This window comes from Microtus pennsylvanicus, chromosome 18 (assembly GCF_037038515.1).
Source record: "Microtus pennsylvanicus isolate mMicPen1 chromosome 18, mMicPen1.hap1, whole genome shotgun sequence".
Lineage (NCBI taxonomy): Eukaryota > Metazoa > Chordata > Mammalia > Rodentia > Cricetidae > Microtus > Microtus pennsylvanicus.
In genome coordinates this window covers 16,248,813-16,266,693 of record NC_134596.1, presented here as the reverse complement: position 1 = coordinate 16,266,693, position 17,881 = coordinate 16,248,813, and the positions used below count along the sequence as shown (strand labels likewise).

Genomic DNA, 17,881 nt, shown 5'->3' with positions numbered 1-17,881 from the left:
GAGGGCTGGGACAAGTGAGATTATTGAGACTCCCTCTGGAAGGACACTGTGGTCACCAGAGAGTGACGGGATGAGAGCTGAACTTGGGGGTAGCAGACATCACAGATGTTAGCAAGGGCGGGGAACTGGGAAAGGGGCTAACAGCATTCCTGGAGACAGGCAGAGAGTTGGGGAGACCTGTGTGGTAGATGGTGGAGTGAGGACAGAGGAGCAAGGAGAAAGTTAAACCATGTGTCACTCCCTACAGCTGGTGTCGGACACACGCGCACAGACATGGCACGCCATCAGCTGTGGATGATGCTCTTCTTCACTGGAGGATAAGACTGTTCTGGTTTCTCCACGGGCAGGGGAAGCCACCAACTGCATAGATGGAGTGGGAAGTAGGCAGATTACAGCAATTCTGAGAGCACAAGGCATCACACTGCAGAAGCCTCTCCTGGGGGCGGGGAGAAGTTCTCATCCACAGAACCTTGCTGAGAGCACCAGAGGCCACCTTCGGATTTCTGGATACCATAGCAACTCTGTGCATTTTTTCCCCTCTGGTTAGATCGAACCTAAAACCCCAAGGAATCAGTGTTGGTGGTTTCACATGGGACACTGCTTAACCTCTGGGCTGATGAGGGTGTATGTATAGTCAGGAGCCAGACAAGCCTGCCTGGGCTGAATCACTGTAGTTGTTTTGTTTTGGTTTTTTTTTGCATTCAATCAGCAAGCTGATGGGGGGAAAAGGGATGAGTTTACCCTAAACGCGAAGCAGGTCCACGCCACTCCCACCTGCAGTCCATAGAAGCGCTGACTCAAATAACTGAAAAGGCTGAGTCCATGTTTCAGTGTTTTACTTTCCAAATGTAATTCAATTCTTCAACTAACACAAAAATAATGAGACAAAATGGGTCTGCAAAGTACCATAGAAAAATATTGTCCACTGGTTTATTTGTTCAAATGTGCAATAGGCTATTTACAAATAAGCAGATCTCCAATGATGTATATTAAAAATGGCAAATCTATCAACTGTTTGAAATCTAAATGAAAACAAATTATTAAGGCACGTTTGATCTGTGAGTTGAAAACAAACATTCTGGTTTAACAGGAGAGTCATTTCACTTCTGTCCCCAAAACACATGAGCACCAAAATTATCAAAGAACACTTGATATTTAGCAAGATGGGAATGTACAAATTAAGGATGAGGAAAAAGTGTTTTCAAAAGGAAATCTTTGGAGATCGGTTTACCGCAAATAAAACATTCTAATCACGCCCACGGTACACATAAATACTAGTAACTGACAAGTACTCAAAATGGAAGAGATCTAAACAATGGTATTAAATAAATTAAAGGTACTTCAGATAAACAAGATAGAACAAAACAGTAATTAAAAAATGAAGCGACCATCTCCCCCCACAACACAGGATCAAGAGAACAGAACCCCAACTTTGCCCCTCACATTTTCATTAGGGGTTTGCTGTGTAGCTTGCATCCATTACACTACTAACAGCCATTCTTTGTCACCCTAAATAATACTGTACCCTAAAGAGAAGGGGCAGAGAAAATGCCAAGTTCGCCTTGGGCTTCAGTGCCAGGTCTGCTTTGGCCAAGGAATTACAGTGGCATCAGCCGTAACTGTGCTCTCCTCGGTCCCCGGCTAGCGAAGCCCAGGTGGCCACGGAGGGTGGAGCCCAGCCTGGGGCAGACGACCAATCTGGAAAGCTGTCCTGTAGACAGCGACAATACAGCTATTACCATGCCTGCTTACTTTGTGACTGGAACCAAAGATGACTTAAAAAATTGTTTAAAAAAGGTAAAAAGGTAGAATTTGTGCAAAGTTAACAGTCACAACAGAGCATTTACCAGAGTTACAGTGTGTGTGCCACAATAATACTTCTTAGGAATGTTCACGGTTTCTGCCATAGGACTACAGAGGAGGGAGGGGTTGTCTGGAAAAGAAATGTATAAAACCAAAAACTCACTATAAAAGTTTTGTTCACCGGGTATGTTTCAAGTCAGGATTAAGCAGGTGCTACATCATGTTCAGCAAGATGTGTTCAAAGGCAAACATTGATCACATTTTTGTTCAAAAAGTTCAATCTTAAAGGAGTCCTGTGTAAGAAAACCACTTGGAAAATATATCCTTGTACGGACTTCAAAAAACTCATCATACAAAAAAGTTTTTGAAAAATAAATTAGGCAATTAAAAACATCCTTTCCAGTGGGGCTGGAATCAGGCTGTCCTGGCAGAGCCATTACTGCCGCTTTTGCTGTAACTGGGGTCATTTTTTTCCAGCCACATCTCGGCCAGCTGCTGTGTGGACCCATACGTCGATGCTTTCGACCCCAAGCACATTTTATACTGTTTGGGATCCAGATTGGGGTCACAGAAGACAGGGTGGTGGATGTGGACGACTCCAACCTCCTGGCTCCGGAATATCTTCAACCCAGCCTGGACAACCTTGTTAAAGAGGTCCACATCCTCTAGACCCCAGCCTTGGATGGAGACGTCAAAGCCTCCCACTCTCACAAGATCTCCCTTATAAATACAAGTAATGCCAAACCCATAGTTTCTCCAGAAGCCGGTTTTTTGAGTAAAGGCAAAATGGTTGTCACTGGGAACCTTCCCACTATAAACAATCTTTGGATCGTACTGGCTAAAAATGATTGGGAAATAGATTTGCTGACCCAGCACTGTGTTTGCGCGACACCGTTGTAGGAACTCCACAGTAAATACCAGGTCAACATCACAGAAGAAGAGCAAAGAGTCATTACTAAACTGGGAAGATCCTACTTCTAGGGCCAGCGCTCTTGAAAACCCTCCGGACACAGGTAAAACCTGCATGTCAGCTTTAGGGTACTTGACTCGGTAATCTCTCATCAGTTCAACCTGTTTGGCCTTGTCAGGGTTGGAGTCAGAATTGAAGAGCAGAACGACGAGCTTGACGTTTTGATTTGGAATGAGACATGTCTTCTCAAAGTTTCCCATGAACCTTGCAAACATGTCAAAGCGTCCAGACAAAGGGATCAGAATGTTTATCTTCTTTTCTTTGGGCTCTTTGTGCTCAATCTTGGACCCAGGTAGCTGGAAGGGAACGAGCTTCTTCAGGGAATTGGACAGGAAGGACAGGGACCCGGAGTCCTGGTTGATTCTGTTGGCCAGCTCCTGCGCATCCAGCTCCTCATGCTCCACAAACTGGATCTTACTGAAGGTCTGCTGCAGGTACGCATGCCTCCTCACAGGGACTGTCATCTTCTTCCCTTTGTGCTTCTTATACAGGAGCAGCAGGTCCAGGATGTACTCGGCCCCGTACATGGGGTTCACGCGCCGGTAGCCATACTGGATCTCCTTGAAGTCGATGATGCGCCCTCGGGTCTTGGCATTGGCATTGATCATCTCCATCACCTGCATGACGATGTCGTCCAAGGCCTCCTTCTGTGCCGAGTCCATCCCTCTCCGGGGAGGCTGGCCGTCAGTGGCTGAATATAAGTATTTTCCAGTCAGAAACTCCCACTCCAGGATCTCCTCTCGCTGGCGGGCTTGAAAGCGCATAAAGGAGGGAGGGATGCCCAGCCGGAGGTCTTCCTTGTGGACCTCTGTGCTGCTGTACTTACTCATCAGGACGATTTCCCGGTGCAACTGGATTGTGCGATGGCGCAGTTCGGCGATCTTGCGGCTGAGCATGTAACTGTGTAGCCTGTATTGGTAGGGTGGGTTTTTGTTGGGGTGTAAGGTGATTGCTCGGTGGATTTTACTGCTATGGAGATCTCTAATGTACCCTTTCTTGTTCTGTTCGTAATTCTCGTAAAACAGCTGCTGCATCTGTTAAGGAAAGAAAAGACTCCTGGTTTAGCATTGCTTAAGTGTCATTCCATCCTTTCCAATCCTCAAACAACCACTAACTCTAAAGACGAATCTGAAAACAGAAGTGAATAGATACGAAAGGCTTACGAAACATTTCAATGAAATGCTGGGCAATGAATGGCTAAGGGCTAAAGACCCTGGCCAGAATTACGAGGGCCACAGCTATGGATCTTCAGAGCAGCCCTCTGCAGGTGGGGCATTTTATTTCTATTTCAACACCATCTCTGCTCGGGAAGCAGAGGCAGGTGTCTCTGTGAGTTTGAAGCCAGCCTGGTCTACAGAGCGAGTTCCAGGACAGCCAGGACTACACAGAGAAACCCTGTCTTGAAAAGTCAAAGAGGAATACCATAACACAAAGTTAGAAGGTCCTTAAAGAAAACAAGCTAATAAAAATCTGTTATTAAAAAAAAAATTACAGAACCTTCTCTATATCCTTACAACATTTAAAACTGATAGTTCCAGTTCCACTGTGGAGTCAGTCCTTATTCTTTGTTCAACAAAGCAGCTCGACCATTTTTGCTCCAGCAGAGGCATCTCCCTGCTCTAAGATACCTCAAGATCCCGTGCCGTTCTGCTGTAAACCAAACGGGGCTAATTCCAAGGTCATGTTATTCCCAGAAACTTCTAGTGCAGCTGGACATAGCCATCATCTACCCACATCTAATCTCCCATACAAATGCCTTCTGAGGTCTCATTAGCAAGTATCCTTGTCCACCGCAACAAATGCCAACATCCTTGGTGGGCCCTTGTTCTTCCTGTTAGTGATTTCATTACTGCCCTCATTAAACACCGTACATCAGCAGACTATCACTGCTACAGATGAACAGTGTCTGGATTAGAGCTCCATTGCCCAAACTTTCTTAGCCTTTTGTTTTTTAAAGAAATGGGAAATGGTTTTTTTTGTTTGTTTGTTTTGTTTTTTTGGTTTTTCAAGACAGGGTTTCTCTGTAGCTTTGGAGCCTGTCCTGGCACTAGCTCTTGTAGACCAGGCTGGCCTCGAACTCAGAGAAATCCGCCTGCCTCTGCCTCCCGAGTGCTGGGATTAAAGGCGTGTGCTACCACCGCCCGGCGGAAATGGTTTTAAAACAATGTTAAACTATCACAACTCCAGATAAAATAATTTAAATAATTTAAATAGGAGAGCTGTTCTTCAGAGGACTCGTTCAAATCTCAGCACCCACATGGCAGCTCACAACTATAATTCTAGTTTCAGGGAATCTGACACTCTCACACAGACAAATGTGCACATAGAATTGAAAATAAAAAAAGGATTTAAATAGCCACTCCCACATTTAAAATATTTAAAAATATCCTTATATAGCCGCAGGCATTTCAATTCATGCTTCAAAGCAGAACTCTTTAAACTTTCTTCTTATTTATTCTTTGTGTCTTTTACATCATGTTATCTTGATCCCATTCATTTCCCTGTTCCTTTGTATCTGCCCTCTGCCCATGCAACTGTCATCCCCTGAGAAAAAACAAAATTTAAGAGAAAAAAGGAAAAGGAAAAAAAAGGGGGGAAAATCTCATCATTGAAGCTGTAGTGTGGCACAGTGAGACACGCAGTAAACCCTGTATCTTTGTCCAGGTATCTTTATTTGCAACTGTTCACTGCAAAGAGCCATTGATCTGACTTGAGGCCTCTGGTCCCGCACCACCATCAATGCTGGGCCCTCACTGGGACTCATCTTGGATATCCTGTTGTTGCCATGTGTAGTGGAGATCCTGCTGCTTTAGGTCTGCAGGACCAGCCCCTTCATGTGCTCCTGCAGATACTGGACGGGGTTAAGGCTGGGGGTGGGCCAACTCTTAGCCCTGGTTCTGTTATTTTTTGTTGTTTGTTTTTTTGAGACAGGGTTTTTCTGTGAAACAGTCCTGGCTGTACTGGAACTCGCTTTGTAGATCAGGCTGGCCTCAAACTCCCAGAGATCCACCAGCCTGTGCTTCCTGAGTGCTGGGATTAAAGGGGTGCCCTGGTTCCAGACCTGGGTGGTTAGTTGCAGGGCTAGTCAGTCCAGAAGTTCTCCCCTGTCCTCATCACCAGGGTGAGTCTTCCAGCACTGCCAGGTTAGCTCACCCCTTGCAGCAATGGGCAAGGGACAGGGAGGGCCAGTCCGGCTTTTAGGCTGTCTGGTTTGGCTCATTTCAAAGTCACCGAGAATTGAGCTTGGCCAAGTTAAACCAAATCTGCTGGTAGAACTTAAGTCCTCTGTGTAGTAGAGCACACAAACCACTGGACGACAACAAAGGTTTTGTGAGTGGAGGTTTGGAAAACCCTATCTACAGTCAGGAAACTGCACAGGCCCTATCTCTACTCCTTACAAAGCCTGGTCTCTTAGTTGGTCAGGGTAGACAACGCTGGGCTCACCTGCGTGTGTACACAGTGTACTGTTGGGCTTTGTTCATACCCACCCTCCAGCACCCTCCTCTTGTCCTCATCCAGCCCTGTTCCTCCTCCTTTCCTCAAGTGTATTACACCCTCTGCTTTCAGGTCATCGGGAGGCCTTTTTCTTTAACCCAGATTCCATGTGAGAGGAAATGTACATGTGTCCTTTTCTCCTCTACCCCATCATCATTTGTAACTAAAGAAGCAATTATGGCCATGTTGTGTGGAAGGAATTTTACACAGAACTATCTTCTAATGAAAAGTCCTATTCAGATGTGGCATCAAACGTTTACTCCACTCTTGGGGATGGCACTGTGCAGAGTGAGAATCCAAAAGGCCCAGCAAGGAAAAGGGATAAGGTGAATCCTGGCTCGCTGAAATGAGCACCAAGAACCCTAAGAGAGACAGACATGAATCACCTAGGAAAGGAAAAAAAGGACAAAATCTCCTGAGTAAATTGGGACAGTTGGGGGGCAGGGGGAGGGTGGAAAGGGAGAGGAGAGAAGGGAAGGGGAGTGGGGAAAAATACATATAGCACATTCCTATCCAAACAATTAAAACGAGGATTTAAAAACTAAAAGGAAAAGAAAAAGAAAAGGGCACCTAGCAAGGGTCTTATCAGAACTCACCACAGTGCCAGGATCCAATCCTCAGAGCTTCCCTAAGGCACCATGTCAGAACTCTAGTCAATATGGATCATGGAGCAACACAGCAAACATTTCTATACGGTTAAATGACTCACGTTCTAGCAAAAGGACTGCCAAAGCAAAGTGAAACTGAGCACGAGCGTACTGGGGTAAATGGGGTGGGGAGACTTGGGGGTGGGGAATACATGAATGGACAGGAAGGTGAACTCAAGTTCTTCTGTGGAGACCTGTCAAGTTAGGAAGTATAGTGGGGAGGGAGGGATGAAAAAGATAAAAAGAGAAAGGAAATCTATAGGTCAAATACTATGACCTAACAAGGTAATTTCTCACCAGGATTTTTACTATAAAAATCTCACTCTACATAAATACTTTGTGCTATTTTAGTTTATAGACTTTATCAAGTAGTATTATATTCCAATTTAAAACTAACCAACTGAAAAAAGATAAAGATAGACACAGGAGTTGCATCTTAAGACTTACTGAGTTAGGGCCCTGAGAGCACACCCCGCACGGTACACCAGAGATATGCACCCCACTTTGTTTAGAAACAAGCATTTAGGAGCTGATTTTGCTGAAGCATTCTCTCCACTTGGCACCAGCAGGGGAACTGAAAGTGTGTAGGGAATCTCTGCCTTGTCTTGTTTCTGTTAATCATCTCTTCAACCTTTCCTCTCCAGCTGCCTTGGATTTCCACAACAGACCCATAGGGCAGACCCCACACCCTGCAGCAGAAGCAATAACCTTTCATGAAGCATTTTGTCCCCTCACACAATTTTTTCCTTCCTCTACTTGAACCCAGAGAAATGTCAGCACCCCAAAGAAGGACTTGGGGGGGGGGTCCCTGAACTCCCTTTTCCATTTCAACAGTATGGCCACACCATGTAAGTCTTCTGCTTGTCTTTAATTGGCATATTGGAATAGGTGACCAAACAGGTTGTAGAGGCTGCTAGAGGCCAGTGCTTGCCTCAAAAGCTCCCTTGACAATTTCACACATTGAAATCAGAACTACCAAAAAATACTTCTATTGTTTGATGAGTTTTTATACCCTACACAGGATCACACATGCCCGTGTATGTGTGTGTGTGTGTGTGTAAAATACATGAGTGCATGTGAATTATAATTCTGGATAGCTAAGTCTTGAGCATGATCCATAGGAGATTAATGTTCCATCTGTCACCACCAATGCACTAGTCTAAAGGGGAAGGGTGGTTCTTATTTCAGTTACAATTCAAAAGCAGAAGTTCCTTTTCTAAGAAAAAATATTTTATGCTGTGTGTGCCTGAGTGTATGTACCACATGCACTAAATAACCCTCAGAGGTCAGAAGAGGTTATGAGCCGTAATGTGGTTGCTGGGAACCAAACATGGATCTTCTGCAAAAGCAGTTGTGTTCTATCCTGGATTTTATTTTATTATTATTTTTTTTTTCAACTGACACAAGCTAGAGTCATTTGAGAAAATGGAACCTAAACTGCCCCCAACACACCGGCCTATGGAAGCATTTTCTTAACTAGTGATTGATGCTGGAGGGCCCAGCCCATTGTGGGTGGTGCCACCTGTGGTTAGGTGATCTTGGGGTATATATGGAAGTAGAACAAGCAAGCCATGGGAAGCAAGCCAGTAAGCAGCACTCCTCCATGGTCTCTGCATTGGTTTCTGCCTCCCAGTTCCTGCCTTGAGATCCTGATTTGACTTTGCAGATGATGAACTACAAACTAAGCTAAAATAAATCCTTTCTTCCCAAGTTGCTTTAGTCTTGGTGTTTTGTTACGGCAACAGAAACCCTAGGACATGCTCTTAACCTCTACATCACCTCTACAGCTCCAAGAGTTCTTTGCTTTCACAAAAGATCAAAAGGAAAGGTGTAATAGATTAAGTAAAATGCTGTGGATCCCCCAGTGGCTGCAGGTCCCAAAGCAGCTGCAGGGGGTAGCGGGTTCCCAGAGCAACCAATCCCAGGCAGGGACAGCACAGTTCCTTGAGTGGCTGCAGCGGGCCATGACTCCCAGGCAGGGAGCCACGTGGTGGGAGATGATGGGGCAGCCAGTCTCATAAAGAGAGAGAGACAGACAGACAGGCATGACATGAGACCACACCACAGGTCTCTAAAGGTGGCTGGTTCCGGGCAGGGGGCCACACGGTGGATGAGAGACCAGAGACATGGATAGGCTCGCCACGCAGAGTGATGTTGAATATTTATTCAGTGGGTTATAGAAGAGAAAGGGAGAAGGGGAAGAGAGAGACAGAGAGAGATAGAGAGAGAACGGAGAAGTGGGGGAGAGACAGAAGCTGCCTCTTCCTGCAGCTCCAGCTTCAAGAGATCCAGGCCCTCCTTCTGGCCTACTCGGGCAACTGCACTCACGTGTGAATATACTCATACAAACACACATATATACAAAATTAAAAAGAAATCTTTAAAAAAACTTTCAATTTCAAAACGTAGAATTCCCAGAGAAGCTATAAAAATGGCTTTCAAAACACAGGCAACCTGTGGAGGCCAAAGAGGCCAAAGGTGGAGAGTATGGGGCCTGTTTCTCTCAAAGGTCTGCTCTGGCAAGGCTATTGTCAACAAGTGTGGCTAATTGCCAGACCGTGTGCTCCAAGAATAGGGAAGTACTTGGTTTCTACATAAAACAAAAGCCCAAGGATCCAACTAAGTTCCAGTTCCCTTTATGGAAATAACTTGGGATTCTACCCAGTGAGTGGTTTGCCTACAGAGTGTTTGGTCTAGGGCAGGAGTCTAGAACATGGGGGTGAATGTAGTCCATGGCTTTCAATTTGTGTGTTAATGCAGTCTTTTGTTTTACCTTTTTTGAGGTCAGGGGTATATTAAGCTGCTGGAAAATTAAACACGGGCAAATTTTCAGTACTCACTGGAATTTCTTCCCGATACTATCCTATATGTTTCTGCTTTTTATTATTTTTATTCATGTCTTCATATTTCTTACTATATTTCTAAATTCCCACACCTCCACCTGGAGAAAGGTATTTTTGTTGAGGCTGGCCCCTGACAGCAACCAAATCAAAACAACTTTTGAGATTTTTATCTTACCCCTGTAATGGATTATTAAAAATTGTTGCGGATCCCCAAGTAGCTGCAGTGGCAGAAATGCTGCAGGTCCCCCCAAGTGGTGGCAGGCAGCGGGTCATGTTGGGGCAGGCAGGAGGCAGCGGTCCCGAGAGCAGGGACTGCACGTGAGACCATGCCGCAAGTCTCTGAAGGTATCCGACCCTGGGAGAGAGACTTGGGCAGGAAAGCCTATCAGAGTCACGGCATTAATGTAATGGATTATTAAAAATGCTGCAGATCCCTGGTGGTGGCAGGCAGCAGGCCCTGAGAGCAGCCAATCCCAGGAAGGGACAGCGCACAAGACCAAGCAAGAGACAGAGACAAGATGGATAGGCACACCATGCAGTGAGGTTGCAGGCAGCGGGTCGTGTGGTGGCAGGCAGGGGGCAGCAGGTCCCAAGAGCACGGGACTGCATACAGGTCTCTGAAGATCAGCCTGTCTCAGCAGACTGGGGGGGGGGGCATGGCTTGACTCTTAAGGAGACAGAACAGATCATTACAATCCCAACCAGAATGGCTGGAGGGGGTGTGGGGAAAGGAAATTCTCATTTGCTGTGGCAGGAGTGCAAACTGGTTTAGCTACTCTGGAAATGAGTTTGGAAGACCCTCAAAAACATTGGTTCTGAACCTGTGGGTTGCATCCCTTTTGAAAACCTCTTATCTCCAAAACTATTTACATTACGATTCATTAGCAGTAGCAAAATTAGAGCTATGATGTAGCAACGAAAATAACTTTATGGTTGGGGTTGCCACAAGATGAGGAACTGTATCACAGCATTAGAAAGGCTGAGAACCACTGCTCAAAAAATCTAAAAATAAGCCTACCGTAAGCCCCAACTAACTATACCACTCCTAGGCATGTGCCCAAAAGATTCACATCCTACTCTACACACACACTTACTCAGCCATATTTCACGGTCACTCTATTCACAATAGCTAGGAATGGAAAAACCCACAATCCTTCAAAATCTACACGTACACATAGAATGCAATTCAGCTGTACAGAAAACTGCAAACACAAAACTTGCAGGTAAATGGATAGAACTAGAAAAGATCATATTGATTTGGGGGAAGATCCAAGGCCCTCCCTCCTATATCTAGGCTAGGCAAGGTATCCATCCAAAGAGAATAGGCTCCTAAAAAGCCAGAACAAGCAGTAGGGATAAATCCTGGTGCCACTGTCAGCGATCCCTCAGTCTGCCCCAGCCATACAACGGTCACCCACATTCAGATGGTCTTGTGTGGCCCTATGCTGGTTCCTTCCCTGTTCATCTGGAGTATGTGAGCTCTCATTAGCTCAGTAAACTGTTTCAGTGGGTGTACCTATCATGGTCTTGACCTCTTTGTTCATATTCTCATTCCTCCCACTCTTCAACTTGATGTTGGGAGCTCAGTCCAGTGCTTCACTGTGTGTCTCTGCCTCTGTTTCCATCAGTTGCTGGATGAAGGTTCTATGGTAATATTTAAGATATTCATCAAGGCCAATTTGGGCACCCTCTCCTCTACTGCTTAAGGTCTTCGCTGGGGTCATCCTTGTAGATTCCTGGGAATTTCTCTAGGTAGATGGGGGGTAGGGTGGGAGGAATGGGAGTAGGGAAGGGAGTGGGAACTGGAATTGGTATGTTAAATAAAAAATGATAGGTTTTTTATTTTTTAAAAAATAAAAATTAATTAATTAAAAAAGGGGGGAAAGTCATATTAAGTAAGACAATCCAGACACAGATGATGTGGGAGTGTCATCTATCTGTTGCTTTCATTGGTTAATTAATAAAGAAACTGCTTAGCTTTTTGATAGGCCAGCCCTTAGGTGGGTGGAGTAGACAGAACTGAATTCTGGGAGAAAAAAGCTGAGTCAGGCAGTCGTCATGATTCTCCCACCGACACAGACGCAGGTTAAGATCTTTCCTGGTAAGCCACACTCGTGGTGCTACACAGATTATTAAATAGGGGTTAATCAAGATGTGAGAATTAGCCAATAAGAGGCTGGAACTAATGGGCCAGGCGGTGTTTAAAAGAATACAGTTTCTGTGTAATTATTTCGGGTCATAAGCTAGCCATGCGGGAGCCGGGGCGGCTGGAATGCAGCCCACCATTCCACCTTCAACATACAGAAAGACAAACATTCCATGTTCTATCTCATTTGCTGCTCCTAGATCTGAGTCTTCATGTGAAGTATCTATGGTAGCTACAAAAACTAGAAAGTAAAAGGGAGGTGGGGGTGAGAAAGCAACAATGAGTAGATTAGCAGGGCACAGTGATCTGAAGGGTAAAACAGGAAAAACTGATGGGGAAGGGATACTGACATAGAAGGAAGAAAGAGGGCAACATAATAAAGTAAAGATGTCTGAAAAAGTCGTAAGGAATCATAGTGTCCATATACCTAAAATTACTTATAAAACATGTAAGTCTGGAGAGAGAGAGAGAGAGAGAGAGAGAGAGAGAGAGAGAGAGAGAGAGAGAGAGAGAGAGAGAGAGAAAATAAATGAAATGTTTCCATCTGGGCCGACAGTGTTCCCCTTAAAGACCATAGACTATATAACAAAATCCCAACACCAAGCATAAGAGCCCTCCCCCCACCTGCTTCAAGCTGTTGCCCTTGGTTGCCTCCCAAAGGCTGACACAAAGCTCATTTTGCTCAAGATACCATGCACTTCGGACACAAGATCTGGAGGTAGGAAGGCACCATGCAAGCTTCCACAGGAGGGAAGAAACCAAAAGTCATATCCAGTTATGAGCCTATGAACTAAAACAATAACCAGCATGTCTCAATAGCCCTAAGGTGCAATATGGCACACAAACCTTGGGTAACCAAGAGCTCTCTAATTGGATTTCAGGCCTACTCAACAAGAGAGAAATCATGCATAGTAGTGGAAACCCAGCCAAGTACCTAAGGCTAGTGAAGTTACGGATCTTGGAAGAAAACCTATTAAGTACCTTCCGACTAAACCAGCACAATCCCTAACATCACCCTATATTTGTCTTTATACCCACAGGTAAGTGTAGTCCTCTCCCCTCATGAAAAAAACCTCTCTTTGCAACAGGTAGTGACCACTACAGAAAAACAAAACCAATCAAAATGCAGAGAAGAAATGGCCATGGGGTATCCTGCCCAACTGGTGCCATCTACAGCACAACTCTTGTACCTAAGGCTCAATTATGGCAGGAGTGTGGAAATAGTCCAAGAGTCAAAGAAACAGAAAGTTTGCTGTGAGATTTTATCTCACAGAAATGTCAGAAGTTACACCCATAAAGTCTCATCAACATTGGCTGCCTAAACAAGACCTGAGTAAGAACAGCACCAACAAACAGGCAGACTGATGTGGAAGGAGGAAAGCTCAGGAGGCCTCAGCCCTACACAAAGAACTACAGACAAGTAAGAATAGTCTTCTCCAAAGAAAAGCCTCCAAATTGATTATCTAATACCAAATGGTCAGCCCTGAGATCACATATGTACAAGTAACATTATACAGACCAAACAGACTGTATTTATATATTTAAGGATATAAAAGGGAGTTATGGGAAGGGCTGGATGGGGGAGAGTGAAAAGGAGAAATGGCATAATTATATTTTAATGTCAAATATATGTGTGTGTATGCATGCATGCATGCATGAGTGTGTGTGTGTGTGTGTGTGTGTGTGTGTGTGTGTGTGTATTAAGAAACAAAAAATGCAGGCAACTGACAAAGGCAACCTACAAGGGCACCACACCAGAAAAAAAGAAATCTAACAAATAATACTGGAACTGGACATTCACATAGACAAAACAACAACAGCGAGCTACTCTTCACAAAAAGTAATTCAAAACAGATCACAGACCTAAAAGGAAAATATAAAACCACAAAATGACATAAGAAATTCTAGATGACTCAGCAATGACCAAATGGATAGAATACAATCCTAGAAAAGAAAGAATTGATAAACTAGATTTTATAAAGTCAGAAACTTCTATCCTAAAAAGACAATATCAGAGCCTGGATCTCTGTGAGCCAGTCTGGTTTATACAGTGAGTTCCAGGCCAGCCAGAGCTACATAGTAAGACAAGTAAGTCAGAACAGAGAAAATATCTGAATAAGAATTACCTGTCCAAGTCCCAAACACTCAGGGATCCTAAAGTTTGACAAGAAAACCAACTCTGAAGTAGTTAAAGATGACATATAGGACACAAAAAGATACCTATGTCAATAGGAATATACAAATCAGAACACTGAGACGGCTAAGCGTGGTGGGCACAGGTCTGTGACCTTGAGAATGAGTGGTATACTAATTAGAAGAAAGGTCACCCCTGAATAATTGCTCAACACAGCCTGTCCTTCCTTTGGTTTTACAGGGGACAACCTTTTGGCACTGACTGTTGGCCCTATTAGCATTCAGAAGGTTATTAAAAAAAAAAAGGTCATTACCACTCCCTCACTCCAACTGGACTTACAACTGATGCTACTCTATAAAGACACCGTAACAAGTGACACTTCTTGGGACCTACATCCAACACTTGCTACCATGTATTAACAACCACCTATGAGGTATATACCTGACTGCCCATGTTTTACATGATGGGTGTGCTATGTCTGGGTTCACCCTTGAACACAGCCACAGTTACTGCCTGATTTGGTCAGGGCTAGCCCTTGAAATCAGGACATATTTAACCATGTCTCCAGACTTGGGTTCACCCAGAGGACAGGAAGTGAGGGCCTGCTAGCCAAGAACTCCTATAATAATTAGTAGCATTTCAGACAGTGACTAGAGCTTTGAAGAACTATAAAGAAATAAAAGCCGTAGCAAAGATGGGTACAGTCCGAGAAGGCAGGCTGAACTCTAAACAGAGATCTACCAGCAGTGAGGGGGGGTAAAAAGATGGGCATTCATATATTCATGTCTGCATAACAGTACTTCCAGCAGCCAAGAGTAGCCAGGGCTAGCCTCCACACTGACCTGACCAAATACTTGTGTAGCAAGCAGCCACAAAAAAGTACCAAGGCGGGAGGTCTCCTTGCACGGGGTCACCGTGAGGATCCAGACAAGACACATACAGATTTTAACAGTATCATCAGTTTAGGATTTCAGGAATGCTACTTAAAATTTTCTAAGCAAACGTTTATCAACTCCAAGGAACTTGAAATTTAAGAAGAGTTGAAAAGCAACCTATGTGATGTGTACCACAAACATTCCCAGCATTAAACAGAGCCAGTCTTCTATGCTGGGGGAGCTATGCCTTCAGGCCTTCCTTTCCTAGGAGAATCTATTCTGCTCTGTGTGTGGGCAGGCCAGAGTCTCAGCAACCAAGGACTCCTGGAAGAAGGAACGTCATGACGAGAACAGCTTCCTTCCTGGCACTTACTGCAGTCAGTTGCCCGCCTAGGCCAGAACCAGAGACTGTGCTGCACTTCATCCAAATGAGAGTAACTCAAAAGCACCAAGCCACTTGCCCTCCGTGGTAATGGAGTCTTCCACGGGGAAGTCATTATTCAGAGTATTAATCTTTAAATGAGAAAGAGAGCAAATGGGCAACTAATATTTTATTAACAATGCAGGAACTGTGCCAAGTGCTTCTAACCTAAAGCACAATGTCCATTCCCCGTAAGCCCATCTCACCTCAATTACATGTCGTTCTGTTTGCTTCGTTCCTTGGTCACGGTACACACACATCTTAAGTAGGTACTTCACCCGAGAAACAGTACGGTAAGCTTGAAGACTCTTTTAAGTATTTTAACTCTGTATTTCAGTATCCTGTTTAAGCTCTACCTACCATATAACTTTAATCTCTGAATTACATGGCCAGAACAACTATCTAGCTACCCATTTTGGCCTTAACGTCCTGTTTAGATGTTGGTACTGTGTGCCATGTGTGAGTGCACCGGGGGAAGGGCAGCAGAGAGCTGTGAAGGGTGGGAGGGTAAACAACAGCAACTTAAAAAGTCAAAACTCTTCCAACACACTTCTGGAAGGGGGGCTAAAGGACAGAGACTCTCATGTACTTCCTTCCACAGAGTTCTGAAACTAAAACTCACATTAAACTAAAGCTGGCTTCACAAAACCAAAATGGGACTCCACGAGTGAAGTGGGTTTTGTTTTGTTGTTTTAAAAAAGTTTTGTTTATTTTATGTGTGTGTGAGTACATGCATTTATGTTTGTACACCACATGTATGTGTGGTATCTATGGAGACCAGGAGCATGAACTAAACTTAGTGCTGAGGCATATACACAACCTTGGCAGTGTTTTGAAGTCGATGACTGTAAGGCATGTGATTTTTAGCATGCCTGTGTAGAAATAGTTACATCATTTATAATACTATGTGGTGAGACGGCTCCGTGGGCCCCTGATGCGAGAGAACTGACTCCTGCAAACTGTCTTCTGACCTCCACATGTGTGATATGACATGCACATGAAGGCAAACATTAAAACACAGAGTAAAAATTAATCTTTAAAATTTAATGAAAGTACATACCAATATTAAAACAAAAAAAAAAACAATTACATTATGCAAACTATTGCAGTGTTCAATCATGACATTCTCCTTCTGACCACCTTAATGTCCTGAAATAAACAACAGTCACTCCCTCAGGAAGTGCTGGCTATATAAAAAGATACACTAAAAGTATAAGGTATAAGAATAGTGAGAAATCCACAGAAGTGAGACAGCTTAAATATTAATGGCAAAGAAGTAAATTATGCATCAGCCAAAGACTAGGACATTTTCTTTCATGAAAAATGGTGAGAAGCAGGGTAACAGCAACAGAAAACCATACAGACTCAAATTCCGTCTTCAGGCATCTTGACTTCGTTAGTCAATATCAGTTATGCGTAGATATAAAAGAAGAGCTGAGAGTGGCCTCACGTCTGTCATCCCAACAGGATGCTTCGGCACATGAATGCCATGCATTTGAAGCCAGCTTGGGCTACACACTGAGCCCTGGGTTTCTTTGGGGGCCCTTTGAAGAGACACAGGTAGCTGAACGAAAGACAGGGAAGATTCATATTAACCCAATTAGAGATGAAAAGGTGACTTATTAAAAGATATTGAAGAAACTCAGAAAATCATTAGGATTCATCTTTTAAAACGTATATTCCATCAAACTGGAAAAATCTAGACCCAGGAAATTTAGACTTCTATGATGAAAATGTTAAAACTCTGAAGAAAGAAACTGAAAAAACACTAGAAAATGCGAAGATCTCCCATACTCATGGACTGGAAAAACTAACATTTTTAAAAGATTTTTTAAAAAATTATGTGTCTATGTGCACATGAGGGTGAATGCTCATGGGGATAAACAACAGTCAATTCATGTTTACCAACAGAAAAGCAAAAGGCAAACATTAACTTCAGAAATACCAGACCTAACCAGAATTACAACTTAAAAGTAACCACTATTAATACTTTAGGATCCACGTAATGACACATAACTGGTAAAAGCCACAATGCCAGAATGAGTAACAGTATTCTAAATCCATGACGATGAACTACACAACAGTGAACTAGCACAATCAGGACGCCGTGATCCACATGTAAATGCCTTGGCTTTTCTTTTCTTCAAGGGTCTTTGTCACACATACTGGATGTGTGTGACCCTGGCACCTCAACAGTGAACCACCAAGATGAAAGGAACACAGCATATTCATATTTAATTATTTCCATCTTTGATTTACCTAAGTATGTACCTATGTAAATAATCCTGAGCCAATTTTGCTTCATATCTTCCTAAAGAAGGTGGAAAAGATCCAATTTGAGATTTCCCCTCAAATCACTGACAAGGTGACTGCAGGTCAATTTAAGGGTGGTGGACCAACAGTCCACCACTTCCAACCCTCCCAAATACAGGCTCTACCACAAATGCACTCCCAAACTCTGCTACAGGCCTAACAAAAACTTACAGGGCTGCCCTGCGAAGAACACTCCCATCTGGACTGATGGGCCAGCTACACTCTGATAGCATT

General features: G+C 43.9%; 1 protein-coding gene across 1 annotated transcript in view; it reads right to left on the bottom strand.

Annotated features, from left to right (window-relative positions):
* Window positions 1-916: 916 nt before the first annotated feature.
* Window positions 917-17,881, bottom strand: part of Chsy1 (chondroitin sulfate synthase 1) — a 55,719-nt gene continuing 38,754 nt past the window's right edge. The window contains exon 3 of the mRNA XM_075952476.1: window positions 917-3,807. Coding sequence (XP_075808591.1) covers window positions 2,218-3,807 — 1,590 coding nt within the window. The 3' untranslated portion in view covers window positions 917-2,217. The remainder of the gene's footprint in view (window positions 3,808-17,881) is intronic.